At 42.2% G+C, this 17,089-nt stretch overlaps 2 protein-coding genes across 7 annotated transcripts in view; one reads left to right on the forward strand and one right to left on the reverse strand.

Moving 5' to 3' along the window:
* LMAN2L (lectin, mannose binding 2 like) overlaps positions 1-4,844 on the forward strand; it is a 29,077-nt gene extending 24,233 nt beyond the window's left edge. For both annotated transcript variants that reach the window (XM_007475894.3, XM_007475893.3), the window contains 2 exons: positions 2,562-2,681; positions 3,094-4,844. In XM_007475894.3, the coding sequence (XP_007475956.1) occupies positions 2,562-2,681; positions 3,094-3,236 (263 nt within the window). In that variant the 3' untranslated portion in view covers positions 3,237-4,844. The remainder of the gene's footprint in view (positions 1-2,561; positions 2,682-3,093) is intronic.
* A 1,248-nt stretch (positions 4,845-6,092) lies between these two features.
* Positions 6,093-17,089, reverse strand: part of FER1L5 (fer-1 like family member 5) — a 79,581-nt gene continuing 68,584 nt past the window's right edge. For 3 of the 5 annotated variants that reach the window (XM_056813068.1, XM_016427875.2, XM_056813070.1), the window contains 19 exons: positions 16,056-16,202; positions 15,545-15,707; positions 15,000-15,022; positions 14,236-14,271; positions 13,941-14,039; positions 12,648-12,767; positions 11,733-11,894; positions 11,345-11,436; positions 10,601-10,771; positions 10,169-10,314; positions 9,755-9,894; positions 9,323-9,411; positions 8,897-8,992; positions 8,476-8,617; positions 7,498-7,597; positions 7,227-7,420; positions 6,935-7,044; positions 6,480-6,627; positions 6,093-6,317 (listed from right to left, as the gene is read on the reverse strand). In XM_056813068.1, the coding sequence (XP_056669046.1) occupies positions 6,093-6,317; positions 6,480-6,627; positions 6,935-7,044; positions 7,227-7,420; positions 7,498-7,597; positions 8,476-8,617; positions 8,897-8,992; positions 9,323-9,411; positions 9,755-9,894; positions 10,169-10,314; positions 10,601-10,771; positions 11,345-11,436; positions 11,733-11,894; positions 12,648-12,767; positions 13,941-14,039; positions 14,236-14,271; positions 15,000-15,022; positions 15,545-15,707; positions 16,056-16,202 (2,403 nt within the window). The remainder of the gene's footprint in view (positions 6,318-6,479; positions 6,628-6,934; positions 7,045-7,226; positions 7,421-7,497; positions 7,598-8,475; positions 8,618-8,896; positions 8,993-9,322; positions 9,412-9,754; positions 9,895-10,168; positions 10,315-10,600; positions 10,772-11,344; positions 11,437-11,732; positions 11,895-12,647; positions 12,768-13,940; positions 14,040-14,235; positions 14,272-14,999; positions 15,023-15,544; positions 15,708-16,055; positions 16,203-17,089) is intronic. The other 2 variants (XM_056813067.1, XM_056813069.1) reach the window with 2 other exon arrangements.

Below are 17,089 nucleotides of genomic sequence, written 5' to 3' on the forward strand. Positions count from 1 at the left end.
ACAGGTTCTTTTGGAAAGTTTTGCAACCTAGGAGGGTTTCAGGCATAATTTTGGCAACAGACTGGGGAGGACCAATCTGAGTAAATACGGAGGCTTATTACTATTATAATGATCACAGCAGCCCATGAAACAAAGAAAAATTTTAAAAAGGCCTTAGTCCTCTGTAGCTCCCCTTTAGCAATAATAATGGCAGAAGAAAAAAGAAGGGGACAGAGGGTGGCAAAAATGACATAATTTTTAAATGATCTTATATAAAGTAATGATTTCTGCTTTTTAAATATGAAATCACTGAACAATATGATCAACAAATTGGGTCTGTTTTCAGGGGGAACTGAACCATTTTTATTATAAGTGAAACTGGGACACAAGAATTCACATCTAAATGGGAAGATGGCTAATAGGTGCTTTTTTAATAACAACGATAACTGATATTTATGTAGCACCTACAATGTGCTAAATACACTGCTAAGCACTTTGCAATTGTTTTCTTATTTGGTCCTTCACAACAATCCTGGGAGATAGGTGCTACTGTTATCCCTATTTACAGGTGAGAAAACTGAGGCAGGCAGTTTAAGTGACTTACCCAAGGTCACACAGCTTTGATAAGTGCTGGAGTCTGAATTTGATCTCTGGTCTTCCTGATTCCAGGCTCCACCTTCTATCCATTGGGCCACCAGCTGCCCCTCTTTAAAGACCCAAATAAGAGTTGATAGAGTTGGTTTTATTGTACACCCAAGAGAGATAAACAAAATTTTTTAACAGAAATATTTGGTCATCTTGCCTCTCAGTTCTTTTACTTTATGTAAACAATATGGAGATAATTGTAGTTTGTTTAACTTTTGACCCAAACAATCTAAGCAAAGAAATTCTATGAACTTGCTAATAGCTTTCAGAATTCAACATACAGCTTGCTATTTGCTAATTTTATTGCAAGGAAAGTATAGTAGAAAAATTTTTTAATGATTCAGTATTAAATTAAAAAAACAAAAGGTTCATAGGTTCTCAGAAACCTAGAGGAGCTAGATTTTGTGAGTACTGAACAACATCCCTCAAAAAGAAATTGACTATATTTTATAGACAAAAAAGGCTATTCAATTGCCTTAGAAAGAACCTACAGAGTTTGAATCTAGATTGAAGCATACCTTTTTTTCCTTTATTTCCTTCAAGAGTTTTTTTTTTGTATAAGTGATGTGCCTTTTTTAAACAACATGATGAACATGGAAACGTGGATTGCTTCATAGCACATATATATAACCTATATCATGAAACTGCAGTCTCAGGAAAAGGGTTGGGAATGGAAGGAGAGTGGGAGCATGGATCACAAAGTGACAATGATTATCAAGAATTCTATCCACATGTAATTGGAGAAAAAAACATAATAAAAAAAAGAAAACTGCCTGTTTAATATCCTTTGACCATTTGTCTTTTGGAGACTGGCTTTTGATCTTGGATATGAGATCTTTATCAGAAAATCCTCTCATAATTTATTTTTCTGGTTACTTGTTTCTCTTCTAATTTTTGCTGCATTTTCCATTTTATCTTCTGTGGCCTTGTATAGACATAAATTCTTTTCTCTATCCTAAGGTCCAAAAGGTGATTTCTTTCTTGTTCTTGAATGTGTTTTTTTAGAGCTAGGTCATGCATACATTTGGAGGTTATTGAGGTATGTGGAAGAGAGATACCACAGGTGTTGGTCTAACCCCAATTTCTGCCGGACTGCTTTCTAGTTTCCCAGGTTTTATTCAATATTAAATCCTTATCCCAAGATCTACGGATACTGATCTATGAAGTTTGTTTACTTCCATGTGCCATGAGCCTAATCTATTCCATTGATTTTCTCTCTCTAGTTTTTAACTGGTATTAAATCATTTTGATGGTTACTGCATTGTAGTATTGTTTGACATTTGGTAGCCTAATTTTTCAGTCTGTTTTATAGTCTAGAATTTTAGTTCTAGCAGATTAAGTGACTTTTGTATTCATTGATGAGTTATTGCCCAACTGGACATTTATTAAAGCCTCTTTCAGCCATAGCAACAGTGGGAGTCATATTAGTTATTGACATGTCAGGAATTCCAGTCCTCAGTTCATACAGATTCCTTTTTTGGTGGATTTAAAAAAATTCTATGTGTTTTATTTATTTAATAATTTTATTCAATAAAAGGACCATTATGCAAAAAAAGAGTAAGAGCCCTTGTGATAGATAGACAAGGATAAATAATATTGGTGGGGCAGAATAAGCACTGAATTTTGCATGACAGAACAAATTAAGAAAATAATTGTAAAATCATGAAATTTCAGAGTTTGAGATGTATTTTAGAAGTGTTGTAGTCCAACCTTTTTGGTGGATTTTGATGAATTCGGTTCTACCATTTTCTATACAAAAAGAAGCTGCCATATACTATAAGGGTTATCTCTAGAGACAATATGACTTAACTTGTCCCATTAATGGCTTAGCTTCAGGCCTCATAAGCAAGTCTTGTTTGGGGAGATATTTTTTGGTAGCTGTCTTTTTCTTATCTTCCTTGAAGTGGCCTGGATCCTTCTTACTCTTCTCTCATTAGATAACCATGATATCATCTCCCTGAAACTGTTTGAGCTGACAGTAGAGCGAACTCCAGAAGAAGAAAAGCTGCACCGTGATGTATTTCTGCCTTCAGTGGACAATATGAAACTGCCTGAGGGTGAGGAAATGAAGGAAATTAGTGTGCTGTGGGAGAAGAGGGGTTAATAATGCATGGGGCTCTGGAGGTGGGAGGGCTTAGATTCAGTAACACCCGCAATGATGGCTTTCAGCTTTTTCCTTTCTACAAGTATTCCAAGGCTAGTTTCCTTCCAAGAAAATTAAAATACTTCATAAATACTGTCTAGTTCATCCTTATGATGCCACTCTATAGGCAGTAGAGAGGGGCTGGGGTGGTTCTCTGTTCCTAGGAGAGAAAATGGAGCTAACTAAAAAGAGGAGAACCTAGATCTTGGATTCCTAGAACAAAGCCAGTAATGAGAATAATAGCTAAATGCCCTTATTGCTACTTGGCTGAGTTGTCTCTGCTGTACTGTTCTTGACTGAGTTCTCTCTTGCTTATGATTCCTCAGTGACACTACCAATGGAACCTTTAAGTGGCCTGGCTCTCTTCCTCATCGTCTTCTTCTCTCTGGTGGCTGCTGTGTTTGCTCTTGTCATTGGCATCATTGTCTACAACAAATGGCAGGACCAGAGTCGAAAGCGTTTCTACTGAGCTCTCATGGCTGCCACCACCATGGCTATAACCCTTAGGCACTGGGTGAGAAGCACTGACCCCAGCATGCAGCCCAGGAGGAGGACTTCTCCCGTCTCAGACAACAGAGCCCTTGACTTTGTTTTTTAACTGGAGCTTCAAACCCAGGGACACTGCCACTCATTCCCATATGAATCTGTGGGAATGTTAACTCTGGGACAGGAACCCCATTCATAATGGGGACTGTGCTGCTGTGATGTGCCTTTCCCTGAGGTCCTGCCACCTGGGAGCCAAGAAGGGTGGGGAGAATGTATTCTTTAGGGTTTTTGTGAAATCATAATCACAGGCCAAATTTTTATAGCACAGGATACCTTGAAGGCCAAAGCAAAAGGGGAATTATACTTCAGTTTCTAAATCCCCAAAGCACTGAGATTTCTTATTAGAAATCAACAACTCCTTGGTACTTCCAGCCATCTATTTACTGATCTTTGTTGTGGCTTGGACTGTCTTTTTTTTTTCCCAGTGAGGTTTTCTTAGAAATAAATGAAGATTCTTCCCCTGTCCCTCCCCACTCCTCCTTCAGGTCCCTTCTCTCTTCCTTCCAAGTCCTTTTCCTGTTGGAAGCAGATTGCATTGCCTCATTCACTCTGGGTGACTGGAAGTCTGGAACTACAAGAAAGCAGGGCTTTTTATTGACATTTCCCTAAGGATTGGAAGGTTGAGCATATTCTCTCTGTTTCAATGTGGCTTTACCTCAGTCTTCCATCCCATTCTGTAATTATGGGTCTTTTTTGAGTGCACCAGGTGGTCTGGCAGTGATCCCAGCTATCTACCTGTAATTCCTTGGAACATTTTTGCCAGGGAATGGTCAATTTGCAGATGAACTGGCTGGAATTCAGGATATTTTTTCCTTAAGAGTATAAAAAAGCCCAGCTGCTTTAGGTTTTTATATCCAACAGCTCATATTAGTCTGCCCTTACAGCTGCTCTGGGATTTGCTAAATTGCAAGTTTTGGGTTTGTGATAATTCCTAGGATTTTACTATGAATGTTCAAAATGTATGAAGGCTTCTTCCCACAGCCCAAGCTGGGATACTCATAAGTGGAGGAAATTTGGCTTCATTATTGGAAAAACAAGAACTGCTCCTAGGCATATGGAACTCCCTTCATCTGCCCTCAGAAGAATGTTAAGCTATTAAGTATCAAGAGAATTGTTCACTGTAAACCCTCCTCTGCTGTCTTATCTGCTAAGGTGTCATCTGCCTTCTCCTTGTTATTGACATTAGTTTAGTTATTAGCTCAAAGTGTCGTCCCAAAAGGGACTCAAGCCTTCATGCTGTTCTGTGTATATCACAAAGGAAATTCTTCAAATGATTAGCAGGGGTAAAGAATGAGGTGGTGCCTCAGTGCCTTTCCACTTGGGGCTGGGTCTTGGGGGAGATTTGAGCCTGAGACTCTCAAAGTGTCCCAAACAGACGTTATCTCAGGGTAGGAAAGGGCCTGGGGTTCATCTGCAAGTCCTGAACCTTTTTTTGCTTGGAGTTGTTTATTGTAGTCCTGGTGGTAAATAAAGTCATCATCCTACAGCTTAGGAACAGAGATCTATTAATAAAACCATAGATGGGACTGAATCTGAAGTCTGGCCATAATAAGTACTGGTGCTCTTCTTACCTGGGGTAGTTTTTTTTTTAACCTTAATTTCTGTCTTAATATTACTTCTAAGGTAGAAGAGTGGCAAGGCAATGGGGGTTAAATGACTAGCCCAGAATCACACAGCTAGGAAGTGTTTGAGGTCAGATTTGAACTCAGTACCTCCTATCATCAGACCTGGCACTCTATCCACTGTGCTACCCAGCTGCCCCTCCAGGGGTAGTTTGTTTATGCAACTTTTTAAGCATCTTTGATTTCAGCTCTCTGCTGCCCTGGTTTCTTCCTGATTAGGCAGCCCTGCTTTGAGAATTAATCTTAGCTGGTTTGGAGCTTGGTTTTGTCAGTGACCCTGTGTATCTGAATTGTCATCCTGCTGGGGTTTTAGACTGTACTCCTCTAGTGTAAAGCTATTTGCTCAAAGCTATTGGTACTCTTTTGTGATAGAAGTCTTACCCTATTCAAAGACATTCATGCCTTATCAGGGATAGAGTCCAAAATGTGGCCCAGTGTTTTATTTCTGTTTAGCCTTTAAGAAGGTAAAATTTAATTGTATCTAACAAACTGGAAATCAAGTGTCCAGTGTCCATTTTTTAGCCTGATTGGAGGTTAAGGAGGAAGATGTGTGGGGCAAAGCATTTACATGGATTGTTTAGAATTGGAGCATTGTCTGTGGCAGAGAGATATTTGACATAGGCCTTTGTATGTACACGTATGCACCAGAAGTGGGAATACTGTATGCTCAGCTTTTATTCTGGCTGAGGAATTAAGAAAACGAAATTCTTTAGAGTTTAAGTTTATAGCACCCAGGCCCTTTTTCTTTCTCTTAAGCACACAGAATGCCAGTTACTACTTGTCTTCACTTGGTGTTTGCTACTTTATCAGTCCCCATACCATCAATCACCTTGAAATATAAAATGAGACGCTCTGCCACTAAGACATTTTTATTTGGGTGGTATTTCTTCAGTCTTCTCATAGTGCTGTCCTACTTAGGGGAGTTTTATTTTTTGGCCAAAGTGGCCAATTATGGACCACTCGATCTATTTGCTCTCTATTTTTACGTCTACGGGCCATAAATGGTGACATGCAGAACTTCTTGAATTTCATTTTTTAATAACCATAGAAGCCTCAGGGCTTCAAAATAATGAAAGCAATAAAGGATTGATGATAGAAGGGATGTGGAAAAACAAAGTCCCCCAGGGGAGTAGATTTGCCCTCATGGGGCTAGTAGATCAGAAAAAAATATCCATATAGTTGGTGGAGTTTTGATAGTCAGCTTCAGTCTGTGGACTATAAAACAGAGTAGAAGAACCTCCGGGGGAAGTAGAAGAACCTCCAGGGGTAGTAGAAGAACCTCCAGGAGTAGTTGTTGTTGTGCTCTTGGTCTTAGTGACTGTTTCAGGCAAAGTCCCAGCTAACCGAAACTCAGGTGTGAACAACTTCATGGCCAAATAGTACTGGAAAGAATAGAGGATCGGGTCAGATTAAAGTGTGCCATAGGCTTTCTCCCTCTGGGAGGCAGTCACTAAGGGATTATTCCTATGGAACCATTATAGATGGAAGATTAAAAACCCCATAATTTTGTTTCTCCCTCCCTTCCCCTACTTCCCATTACTTACAGGAATAGAAAAGAGAAAGTTTAGTAGCATAATAAACAAGCTTGTTGCTATCATGAAAACAGCACATTTCCAGCGGTAGTGATGCCAGCAGATGTAGCGGATACTGAGCGAAGGTGATAAGAACCACAGGAATGAGGATTCTGGTCGTCTGTTTCCCCATTCAGGAGATTCATATAAGCCCAGGATGGGGGGATAGAGAGAGGAAGGAAAAAGCAATTTCAGGTAGAAGAAACCTAGAGTAAAGAGCTTTTTTTTAAAAGCAAAAGATAATTATTTTTTATAATCCAAACTTGGTGTTAATTGGCCAGACTATTCCGTAGGATAAGAAAAAGCTGTCTATTTTCTCCTTGCAGGCCTGCCAAAGACTTATAACACACGAAGTTCTTAAGCCATTAGCTAGGATGAAGGGGAGAGGACAGGCATTTGGGAGCTTTTGTATTTTGTGTGACCCTTACATCGGCGCATGAAGTGTAGGGTATTGGTTGGGTTCAGAGCGGCCTTTCCCAGCTGGTTTGTCTTCAGCCTCCTCTTTTGTCAGCACCTCCAGGGTCATGTTTACTTTGCCCTGGAGACATCATAGGTAGTAGTAGGGACTTAATGAAATTATTCAACAGCAATCTCAGATTTCCCATGACCCAGAGAGGGGAAGGGAAAGAATTTGTTACCTGCAAACAAAATATTAAAAGTATAGCCCAATAATCCTCACCCTGCACCCAGTGTACTGAACAAGAAATCACTGGTTCCTACCGACAGACGCCATTTGCCATTATCCAGAACCTGACAAGGCCACCAGCCAGCAAGAGTTTTCTGTCTGAAGAGGGAGACATGCTTGTAGGTGAACTTAAATGGCCACTTAGGTTTGCTTTCCATCATGCTCAGGGTGCATTTACTGGGTTTTCGGGCAGGTATTGGCATTTCACACAAGTCCAGCTCTATGATTCCTGAGACAAGAAAAAGTTATCTGAGAAAAGTCTCTTCTTTACCCATAGGGTCCCAAAGCTTCATTTCAGCCCTTTACCTAAAAAGTCATCAGGAAGGAATTTATCATTGTCCCAAACTTGGATTATAAGTCGGGGTGGGGTCTTCTTCACTGTGCGGTCTAGGCTCCAGATGAATTCCTGGTGGTAAATGGAAGATACTCTAATCAATCAGCAAGTATTTATTAAGTACCTACTATGTGCCAGGAATTGTGCTACTTGCCAGAAACACAAAAATGAAACAAATTGTGCTTAAAGAGTTTAACATTATTTTGTACATCCATAAGTAAGGAAGGAGTGAGTTAACACTGTCAGATATTGGGAAGAGGTTAAGAAGTGAGACTGAATTTGGCCATTTAGAGATCTCTGATAACTTTTGAGAGCGTTTTCAGTGGAAAGATAAAGTCAAACCATATTTGCAAAGGAATGAAGAGAAGAGAATGTTTTCATTTGTCAATGAAAGTAGTGAAATGTTTTTAGGAATTTGGCTATGAAAGCAAAGAAAGATACAGAAAAAACAACAGCTTGAAGGATTGATAGGGTTAAGTGAAGGTGGGCTTTTTTTTTTTTCAGGATAGAGGTGACCTGGATGTGTTTGTAGAAATAGTGTGGAGCTAATAGATAGGTCAACTGAAGGGATGTGAAAGAAGGAATGCTATTATTGGGAAAAATGGGAAAGGAGCAAGGAATGAATGTTACAAGGCTTTGTCAAGAAGGAGAAGGGACCTCTTCATCAGATACTGGAGACAGTGACAGTCATGGGGAGGGGACTGATGCTATAGAGTGAGAAATAGGTTGGAACTCCTGGCAAATGGTACTTGTTTTATCTGTCAGTGTGAGGTGAAGTCCTCTGCTGAGAGACTGAATAAGAGCTGGTTTAGACAGTTTGAGAAAAGAAGTTGCCTCTCAGGAACTTTCCTACAACCAATACTCAGACCTTGTCCTCAAGACATGACAGGTGTTTGGCTGTCTGAGTATGTTCAAAGAAGAGATGCAGTTTCTGCAATATTGTTCTTTACCTTCTTGCTCAGGATGCAGACTTGTTCTGTGGGCACATATTTAAAAGTGAAGATGAACCTCCAGTTGAAATCTCCATTCCCAGTAAGTGAGCGATAGTGGATATCTGTCTTTTGCATGTCCTTTTCCATCTCATGCATCCATCTATAACCAAAATGCACCATCCTAGGTCCACATGCCCTCAACCCTTCCTCTGTGTACCCATTGGCCTCCTAAGTTGGTCCAGTATTAAAAGGGCACCACTTAATGCTTGGTATGGATGAAAGAGCCAAGGTTTCATTTCCAGGCCTGGGGGAATCCAGATAGTATGGGAGGGGACAAGAAACTTAGAGAGGGGTTCAGCTCAGAGGGTCTAGGATGTGTTTTGGTCATATTTAATTCTTGGTCCTTTTCCCATCTATTCCCCACTCTCTCTGCCCTCACCCTTTGATGTAGATATCACTCATCTTCTCTCCAGTTAAATTGACGTCCTGCAGGTCCACATCTCTTGTTTCCCAGATGATACAGCGCAATTCGAACCTACAGTCACTGCATTCTGAGACCAGGCTACTGAGCCATGATGATAGCTGTTTCTCTACATGGCTCAAGTAAATTTAGAGCATGCAGAGCCTATGATAGCCTTGTTTTAAGGTTCAGCACTACCTTCTGAGTCTAGTGGTGTCAAATTGGGAGGATATTCTACACATCACCAGGATTGGAAAGAAATCTTTGGGGTGGAGGGGTGTCATTTAAATTCAGTATCCAAAGATGGGATCAGGGACAGGGAAAAAAGCCCTTAAATTTTGTTTGTGAAATGGTATGTATTTGACTATTCTAGTTGAGGGTATGAAGAAGGAAACATTAACTCACCTTTTGGCTTTTCGGAGATTAATGTTGACTGCGGGCCCCGGTGGCCCAAGATGCAGGGGAAAGATGTCCACCCACAACTGTACCTTCCCCTAGAACCAGAGATAGACTTGCTAGCTGGCATTTGCTATCCTTATTTGCAATAGCTTTATTTCTGTGGCCTGACTGTGCCTTTTTAGAAGTCTTAGAGCCCTTGGAGTTGAGTTCCTAAAAATGGTACTGTCAAGAAAGACAGGCATCTCTGCAGTCCTATCTGATTATAGGTACACAGACACAAACCTGTTTGTTCACATATGTGTGTACATGAATCGATGTTCTCCACACAGTGTGGAACGTTGATTAAATAGACGTTTTTCTGCCCTCCCCTGCTTAGCGCCTGTATTTAATCCTTTCTTCCACAAAATTTGCCACTCAAGCTCAATTCCCTATACATACCTGGTCAATGCCTGGCTGGGTGCTAGAGTACAGAGTTCGAGTCTCCACATGCTCAGGTACCTGTCCTTGTGCTTGCAAGAGGTACAGTGCTAGGCGCTCTTGTGGAGGACCTAAGTGCTTAAGTTGAGGGGTATGTTGTTCTGGGAAATGTAGAACAAAAAGATTACAGTGGTTAGGCCTGACATAGTCAGCCTTGCCAGTACCAGTCCATGTAAAAACTGCTCTTGTTGATGAGAAGTTATTCCCCCCAAGAGGGATAGCTTTAAGGACCAAAATAAAGGGCACTGGGAACCTTCTTGCAATCTCAAGTTCCATGAATGCTCTATTCTTCCAGGTGGTCTTCTTGGCTGTCTATGCCCATCTGGTGTACTGGTAGCTTCAGATAGGGTTGGAGAGGAAAGTACTGCTCCTTACCAAAGTTAGGTAGTTTGAAGGTCCTCCCATTGAATATGATAGAGCCCTCAGTGCTGAAATCAGGTGGGGGCAGGCCTTTCCTGTGGGCATAGCGCTCCAGGAGGTGACTTGGGGTTAGCTGGTCCCTCCACTGAAAGGGTCCTGACCTGGGGAGATGAGTGTGGAAGCAAGGCTGTTTTAGAGCTCAGTCGTTAGGATAGGATTAGAACTTCATGGGGTTATGTGGGAAAAGATCCTAAAGGATTGGATTGTAACAAGTAAGGGATATCCAAGTAGTTCAGCGCAGCAAAGGCTGCAGGGTTCCAATGAATGAGACCCGGCAGAGATTGTGTTGTGAAGTAACAGAAGAATCACCCCTCTGCATCTCTCATCTGTCCTTGTAACTCCTCCCTTGACCTTCCCAGAATGCTGGGATTAGACCCCCCCTCTCACACACAGTAGGACTTGGGAAGCCCACAACGAGCACCAAAGCTGGACAGGAGCCGATTCTCTAGGTCAATGACTGTGGACCCAATCTTATCATCAGGTGAAATTAAGTCGAAGTCAAAAAGCGTGATTTTCAGATCTTTCTCCAGAGGAATAGTGCATTTCAGTTCAAACATCCTGTGGGATTAGGGGTGGAGAACACTCAAAATTATAGGATCCTGTGTACTAGGGCAGGAAAATCTCTTCAGAAGTCATCTAATAATATAGCCCTTACTTCCAGCTAGGACTATATCTCCTATATTTCAGTTGAACATATGTCTGGGCTCCTGTTAGAATTGAGTTTTCCCAGCATCTTGACACTAACAGGATAGTCTGCACATCATCCCCAAATCCCCCTTATTCTGCTGTCATCAGAGATGGAGAATATTCTTGATATATGGGGATATGACACCATTATTACTATTCATTTGGCCATTTTACTTGTAGCCTGTAAGGGACCAAATAGTTTCTTTCAGAGACTGACTTGGGATAGCTGACTGTAATCTCTAAACCTAGGAAAGGCTAGTTTTGGCAATAGAGAAGAGCAGAACTTGATTAATCAATTTAGGGTTAGGATTAGTACCAAACACTCAGTTACTGTTATGTGCAAGGCATTGTGGGAGAAACGGACCAATTTGAGTTGGACTTTGGTTAAGGGTTCCAGCCCTCGAAGAATTTAAAACCGGATTGGAGGAAGGGAGGAAAGCTTACCTGCCGAAGATGGGGTCCACAGTGTTGGGCTTGTAATCGTGCCGGTTCCCTAGCACTGTCTTGCCCAACTTCAGGATCACATAAGGGTCACACTGGTGTTGCAGAGGCAGACACAAAAATGGAATTGAGCTGATTAGAAACTTGTCATATCCAGAAACAACCAATGGAAAGGAGAGGGGGGGAAAGGCTACCACTGAGGATTTAGTCCAACAAGAGTGGAGGATTGAGGGTGATCCTTAGGGTGATTAGGAATCATGGGATCTCTAAAGGAGTATGAGTAGTCTACCAGAGAATTGCAGTGGGAGATCAGATGGGAGAGATGGGATGGCAGTGAAAAGGGTTGATACCCCAGGGGAAGGGGGAAACTAGGTGAGCTACTGGCTATTACCAAACCATTGTTGTCTTTAGGTTGCAGGTTGAAGGCCCGTACTACATATACTCGGACTAAGCACCTCTGTGGGCCACTCTGTTTCTCAGACAGATTTTGAAACTGGCGTGGAGGACTGGGTTGTTTGGGATTCTCTGAAAGTGGATAGATCCGGAAAAGGCCCTGGTGGGGGACAGGACATGGGGTCATAGCCTAGCAGTTCCCCAATGAAGAGATGCTGTTTGATGACTAAGTCAAACTCAAAGAGCAGTGCTCTCTAGCCATGCTGAAGATAATGAGAGGTACCTGTGATAGGAAGATATTCTGGGAAAGCAGCAGGAGAATGAGCTATGGTCTAAGCAAGGACAGATGGTGAGAGGTTAATGGTTTTAGAATAATGCAGCTTATGGATGGGTCATCCCATCTCAGATTCTATATTTTCATTCAAACCCTTATAGCCTTGTTTCCCCCCATAAACTTGAACCAAGCTTTGTAGGGAAGCATGTAGGATGGTAGTCATGAGATGGAACTGAGAATATAAGCTTTCTCCTTGTAGGATAATAGATGGAGAGATGGAAGGGACCTCAGGGGACATCTAGTCCAATGCTCTCATTTCACAGAAGGAATCTGAAGCCCATAAAGATAATGACTTGTCCAAGGTGGCAAAGTTAGGAATTGAACTTAGGAGCTCTGACTTCCTATCCAGTGCTCTCTCCACAGTATACTATCCTTCAAGTTAGGTAACCCTGAAAATCCATATGTCCCCATTATCCTCAGCATTGCTTCCCTCTGCCCACCCTGCTGTTTCCTTCAGAGAGGCCACAGTCTCATCTTGTGGAGAAAGAGAAACCACTTCCTGGATAAGGGAAACTAAAATAAAAGAATGAGGAAAGTTAAGCAGGGGTAGACACAAACTAGACTGATGTTCAACCTCACCTTAAATTGCCCTACAACAGGACTATCTTCAGTTTTCTTCTCATAGTAGAGGTTGAAAGTCTGGCAGAAATCTTGCAGGCCTTGGAAGTCTGGTACAGCTTCCAGCTCACAGTCATATACCTGGTGCAGAGAGACGGAAAGAGGAGAGAGAGGAGAGAGAAAGAAAAGAGAGTGTGTTTTGGAGGGATTAAGGGTTGGAATAAGATATAGAAGACACAGTAGGAGGTGAGACACCCCTCATTGGCAGGAGTTTGAACTAATTCATTTTCCCCTCATTTCTAAAGGGCCAAATAGCTGCTAGTTCCCTGTGCTGTCCCAGCTTGTCTTTAGCTGTCAGCTTTCAAGGCTCTCTAAGATGTTCCCAGAGGTCTAAGGTAAATAAGCCCCTGTAGGGCCCCCTCTAAAGACTGAAGAATTCTGTTGGACTGTGCAGGCAGAGCACTTAGAAGGAGGCATGGGGAAACTGACCACAGATTTTAAATTATTTTTTAAAGTATGTATAAAAAATAAAAAAAATATATACTAAGTATATTAAAGCATACTTTTTATCTTAAAATATATATGTGTGTATGTGTGTGTGTGTGTGTGTATGTGTGTGTTTTTAAAGGGTCTTAGAATTTTTATGCCTGCTGGAAGGGGCAAAGGGGTCTATCAAACCACATCTTCCCCAAAGCATGAAGCCCAAAGAAATTGCCCTATTTTTCTGTTTATTTTGTTTCTTGCTACTTCTCCTTCCTTGCGCACCATTCTCTCATTCCCCTTACCCCCCCAAACCATGTCCTGGAGAAAGATTCAAAGAGAACTTGACAGAAACTCCTCACCTTTGGTGGGTTTTTAAGAAACTACTAGGACCTATGAGATCCCTCCTAGCTCTGAATCTCCTTTGTAGGAGGAGCCAAAATGCCAAGATTGCTGAAGTTAACTAACAGGAGAGAGGAGTTTGTAGGTAAATGGAATTAAGCTGTCAGGGCTGGCTGTGAGAACTAACCCTAGGTTTTGCTGGGTTATGTGATTTACTCTCTCCCTCTCCCTCTCCCTCTCCCTCTCCCTCTCCCTCTCCCTCTCCCTCTCTCTCTCTCCACATGTGAATGAATGAAAGCTGAAAGAATGTATTGAAAAAAGTGATGGATTTTGGAGGACCTCAATTGGAAACCTGATTCTACCACCTAAAGATCTGTGTGACCTTGGGGAATGATGACCTTTTAGGGCCCCTTCCCGCTCTCCAGTTCTATGCACCAGTGCTGGGGCAAGACGTCCCCTTAATGGAATTATGCCCCTTCCCTAAAGATCCACCTTCAAAGTATAGTAGTCACTGTAGTCCCACTTCTTCTTGCTCTCTCCTGTTGCCCAGAGCATCTTGCTCCACCAGTCCACTTCATGTATATACTCTTCCTACCAGGGGAAAGGGATAAAGCTGGCATTATTATCAAGAACATCCCACACATCAGCCTTAGGGTGCCCCTTTCTCAATGAGGAAACCAGAATCCCTCTAACACTTTGCTTCCTGGGATCAACCTGTTCCCACCCTCATGAGGTATGGTCACTGGTTAATTGGGGTTCCCAAGAGCAGGGATTTCATCCATGTCACCTCATCATGTTCAGAATTTCTGTACCAATCTAAAACCTGGGGAGAGAAGGAAGCAAGGAGAGAGGTAAGAGAAAACACCATCATCCCTTATCTTGCAACAATAATTCACATTTATTTAGCACTTTTAAGATTTGCAAAGCACTTTATATACATTATCTCAGTTCCTCACCTGTGAGGTACTATTATCCCCATTTTATAGGTGAGGAAACTGGGGCCCAATAAGAGAGATTACATCACTTTCTCAGGGTTGGCCACATATTAGGTATCTGAGGCATGATTTGAATAAGTTTTCCTGACTCCAACTTCAGCCTCCTGTACACTATACTATGTTATCAGTTCCAAGAAATAGGGAAGAGACTGATGGCCGGGGCTTGCCGCTCTTCTCCTTCCCCTCCTTATGGTTTCTCCCTCCTTTCTACTTGGAAAGACTTTGTTGGCCTCCCATGGGAATTGGTAAGGGAGGGGTGGGGGTGAGTGATGGTGAAAGCACAGCTTTCAGTCCTCAGTAGAAAAGTAAAGCCTTGAAGGAGAATGCACTTGCCTCAGGTTAACTAAGGATTGTCTAGGATTAGGTACTTTTATTTTTTACTTAAGTCCCACTCCTTGGTATTTAAAAAGCTATAAACTTGGTTGTATCTCTAGGCCAAACTTTTGGGAAGGAGGGGCTTCTCAAGTGCTGGGAAAGGGGGACAAAGACTCCGCTCCCCCATGTTTAGGGAGAAAGATGAAATATGCAGGAATAGAGTAATTTGGCCTTCACTCACCTGGTTTTTCTTGAGAATAATAGCTATGGGGTAGAAGTAGAAAACAAGACTAATTAGGTAGGGTCAACAAGATAGCTGTTTGCAAGTATTTAAGGGGCTCTCACGTGGAAAGAAGGGGTAGTTTTGTTCTGCTTGGCCCTAGAAGTCAGAAGCAGAGCAATCAAGGAGTAAATCCAGGCTTAATGCCAGCATAAAAGCTTCCTCACAGTTAGAACCTGTCAAAAGTAGTCTAGGTTGCTTAGGGAGATAGTGGATCTCTCCTCACTATAGTTCTTTAAGCAAGGCTTGGATGCCAGCTATCAGGTATATTGTAGAGAGAATCCTTTTCAGGTGTGGAAAGATCCTGTCCAGCTTTGATTCTGGAGTGGGGATGACTGAACTTTTAAGGAGAGGTCAGGGACTGTAGAGAAAAGGGCAGCTGGGAAGAGGTGGAGGGGCACAAACCCTGAAATAAAGCCATTTTTCCCCCCTCAGGAGATTTTGGGATAGGGGAATGGGGAATGAGGTCCCAAAGGAGATCAGAGAAAAGGAAGAAAGTTTCATACCAGGAAGGCGTGGGGCTACATAGTCTTTAGCCCAGGGGTCACAGAAATATGGACGCAAGCAGGAGACAACAGCCTGACCCACCACCATCTGGATGCCAAAGTATTGTTGGTCTACCACTTTCAGCACCAGGGGTGGGGCATATGCTTCCTCTTGAGGCAGGAACTATGGACCCAAGCAGCAGGTAAGGAAGATTGGTGCCCATTCCCTTTTATACATTTTTTTTTTACTAATTACATGTAATAACAATTTCCACATAAGTTTTCCGAAGTTATATGATACAAATTGTCTCCCTCCCTCCTTCCTTCCCCACTCCCGGATCTGGCAAGCAATTCAATCTGGGTTATACATGTATTCTCATGAGAAATACTGGTGCCCATTCCCAAGACTTGCATCATCCTTAGACTCTTCCTTCAGATCTTGGCCCTTAGTTCTTCTAAAATCAAAGCCCTCCCTTCCCCCCTCCCATTTGATGAGATGGGCACCTTCCTTCACCTCCCCTTATGTCCTTACCAGGGTGAGTAGGAGGGCAGACTGGGGAAAGTTGGGGTTGGAGTAGAAGTCTTCAATCTGAGCTGTCTCCAGAGTTTCCCCACCGCATTCTATCAGGAGCCGGGGAGACTGTGCCTTTTTTATGTTTCGTAGCCCCCAAGCCAGGATCTGCCAGGGGACAAATTGATAGGATAGTACTCCAAGAAGGGGCACTGGTAGGAGATCAGAGTAAGACAACCGGGAGCCTTGCTTTTATAGGAGGGTTGTCATACTCTGTGGAAAGGGGCTTCTAACTTTATTTAACCAGAAGACAGGGAGCCTAAGTTAAGTTGGGCAATAGTGATCAGAATTTTACATTAAAGGGTTATGTTCTATTCATATATGTGGGGCAGAGGGAGAGGCATGGATAAAGTCACAAAATAAGGGTCATGGAAATACCACCATCAGTGGCCCGTTCATCATACTCTGTCTTCACAGCCTTGCTCCTGCCACCTTCCTGAAGCCTCTGGGATATCTTCTGCCCATAGTGTTTCTCCCTACTCTGACCTAAGACCCCAAGTGCCTGTCGTATACATCTTCAAACTTGATGTCTTCATTTTTGTGTTTTCTAACCATTACATGTGTCTATGTTCAAACTATTTCTTGTGTTTAAGCTCTGGGGGAGCTTATGTTCTAGAGGAGGAGACAACATTTATATACAGAAGTATATTCAAAATGATTCTATATTAAGAGACAGCTGGGTAGCACAGTGGTTAGAGTGCCAGGCCTGAAGTTGAGAGGACCTGGGTTCAAATATGACCTCAGTCCCTTCCTAGCTGTGTGACTCTGGGCAAGTCACTCAACCCCAGTTGCTTAGGTGTTGCTGCTCTTCTGTCATAGAATTAATATCAAGAAGGTTAAGCTTTGTTTGTTTTTTATCTATTTTTTAAAAAGGGATAGGAGCCTAACAATATTAGAAAAGGCTTTGTAAAGAAGTTAGTATTTGAGCTGAATCTTGAAGTAAGGGATTCAATGAAGCACAGGTGAGGGAGTACATTCCAGACATTAGATGGTCA

Source organism: Monodelphis domestica, chromosome 1 (genome assembly GCF_027887165.1).
Source record: "Monodelphis domestica isolate mMonDom1 chromosome 1, mMonDom1.pri, whole genome shotgun sequence".
NCBI lineage: Eukaryota > Metazoa > Chordata > Mammalia > Didelphimorphia > Didelphidae > Monodelphis > Monodelphis domestica.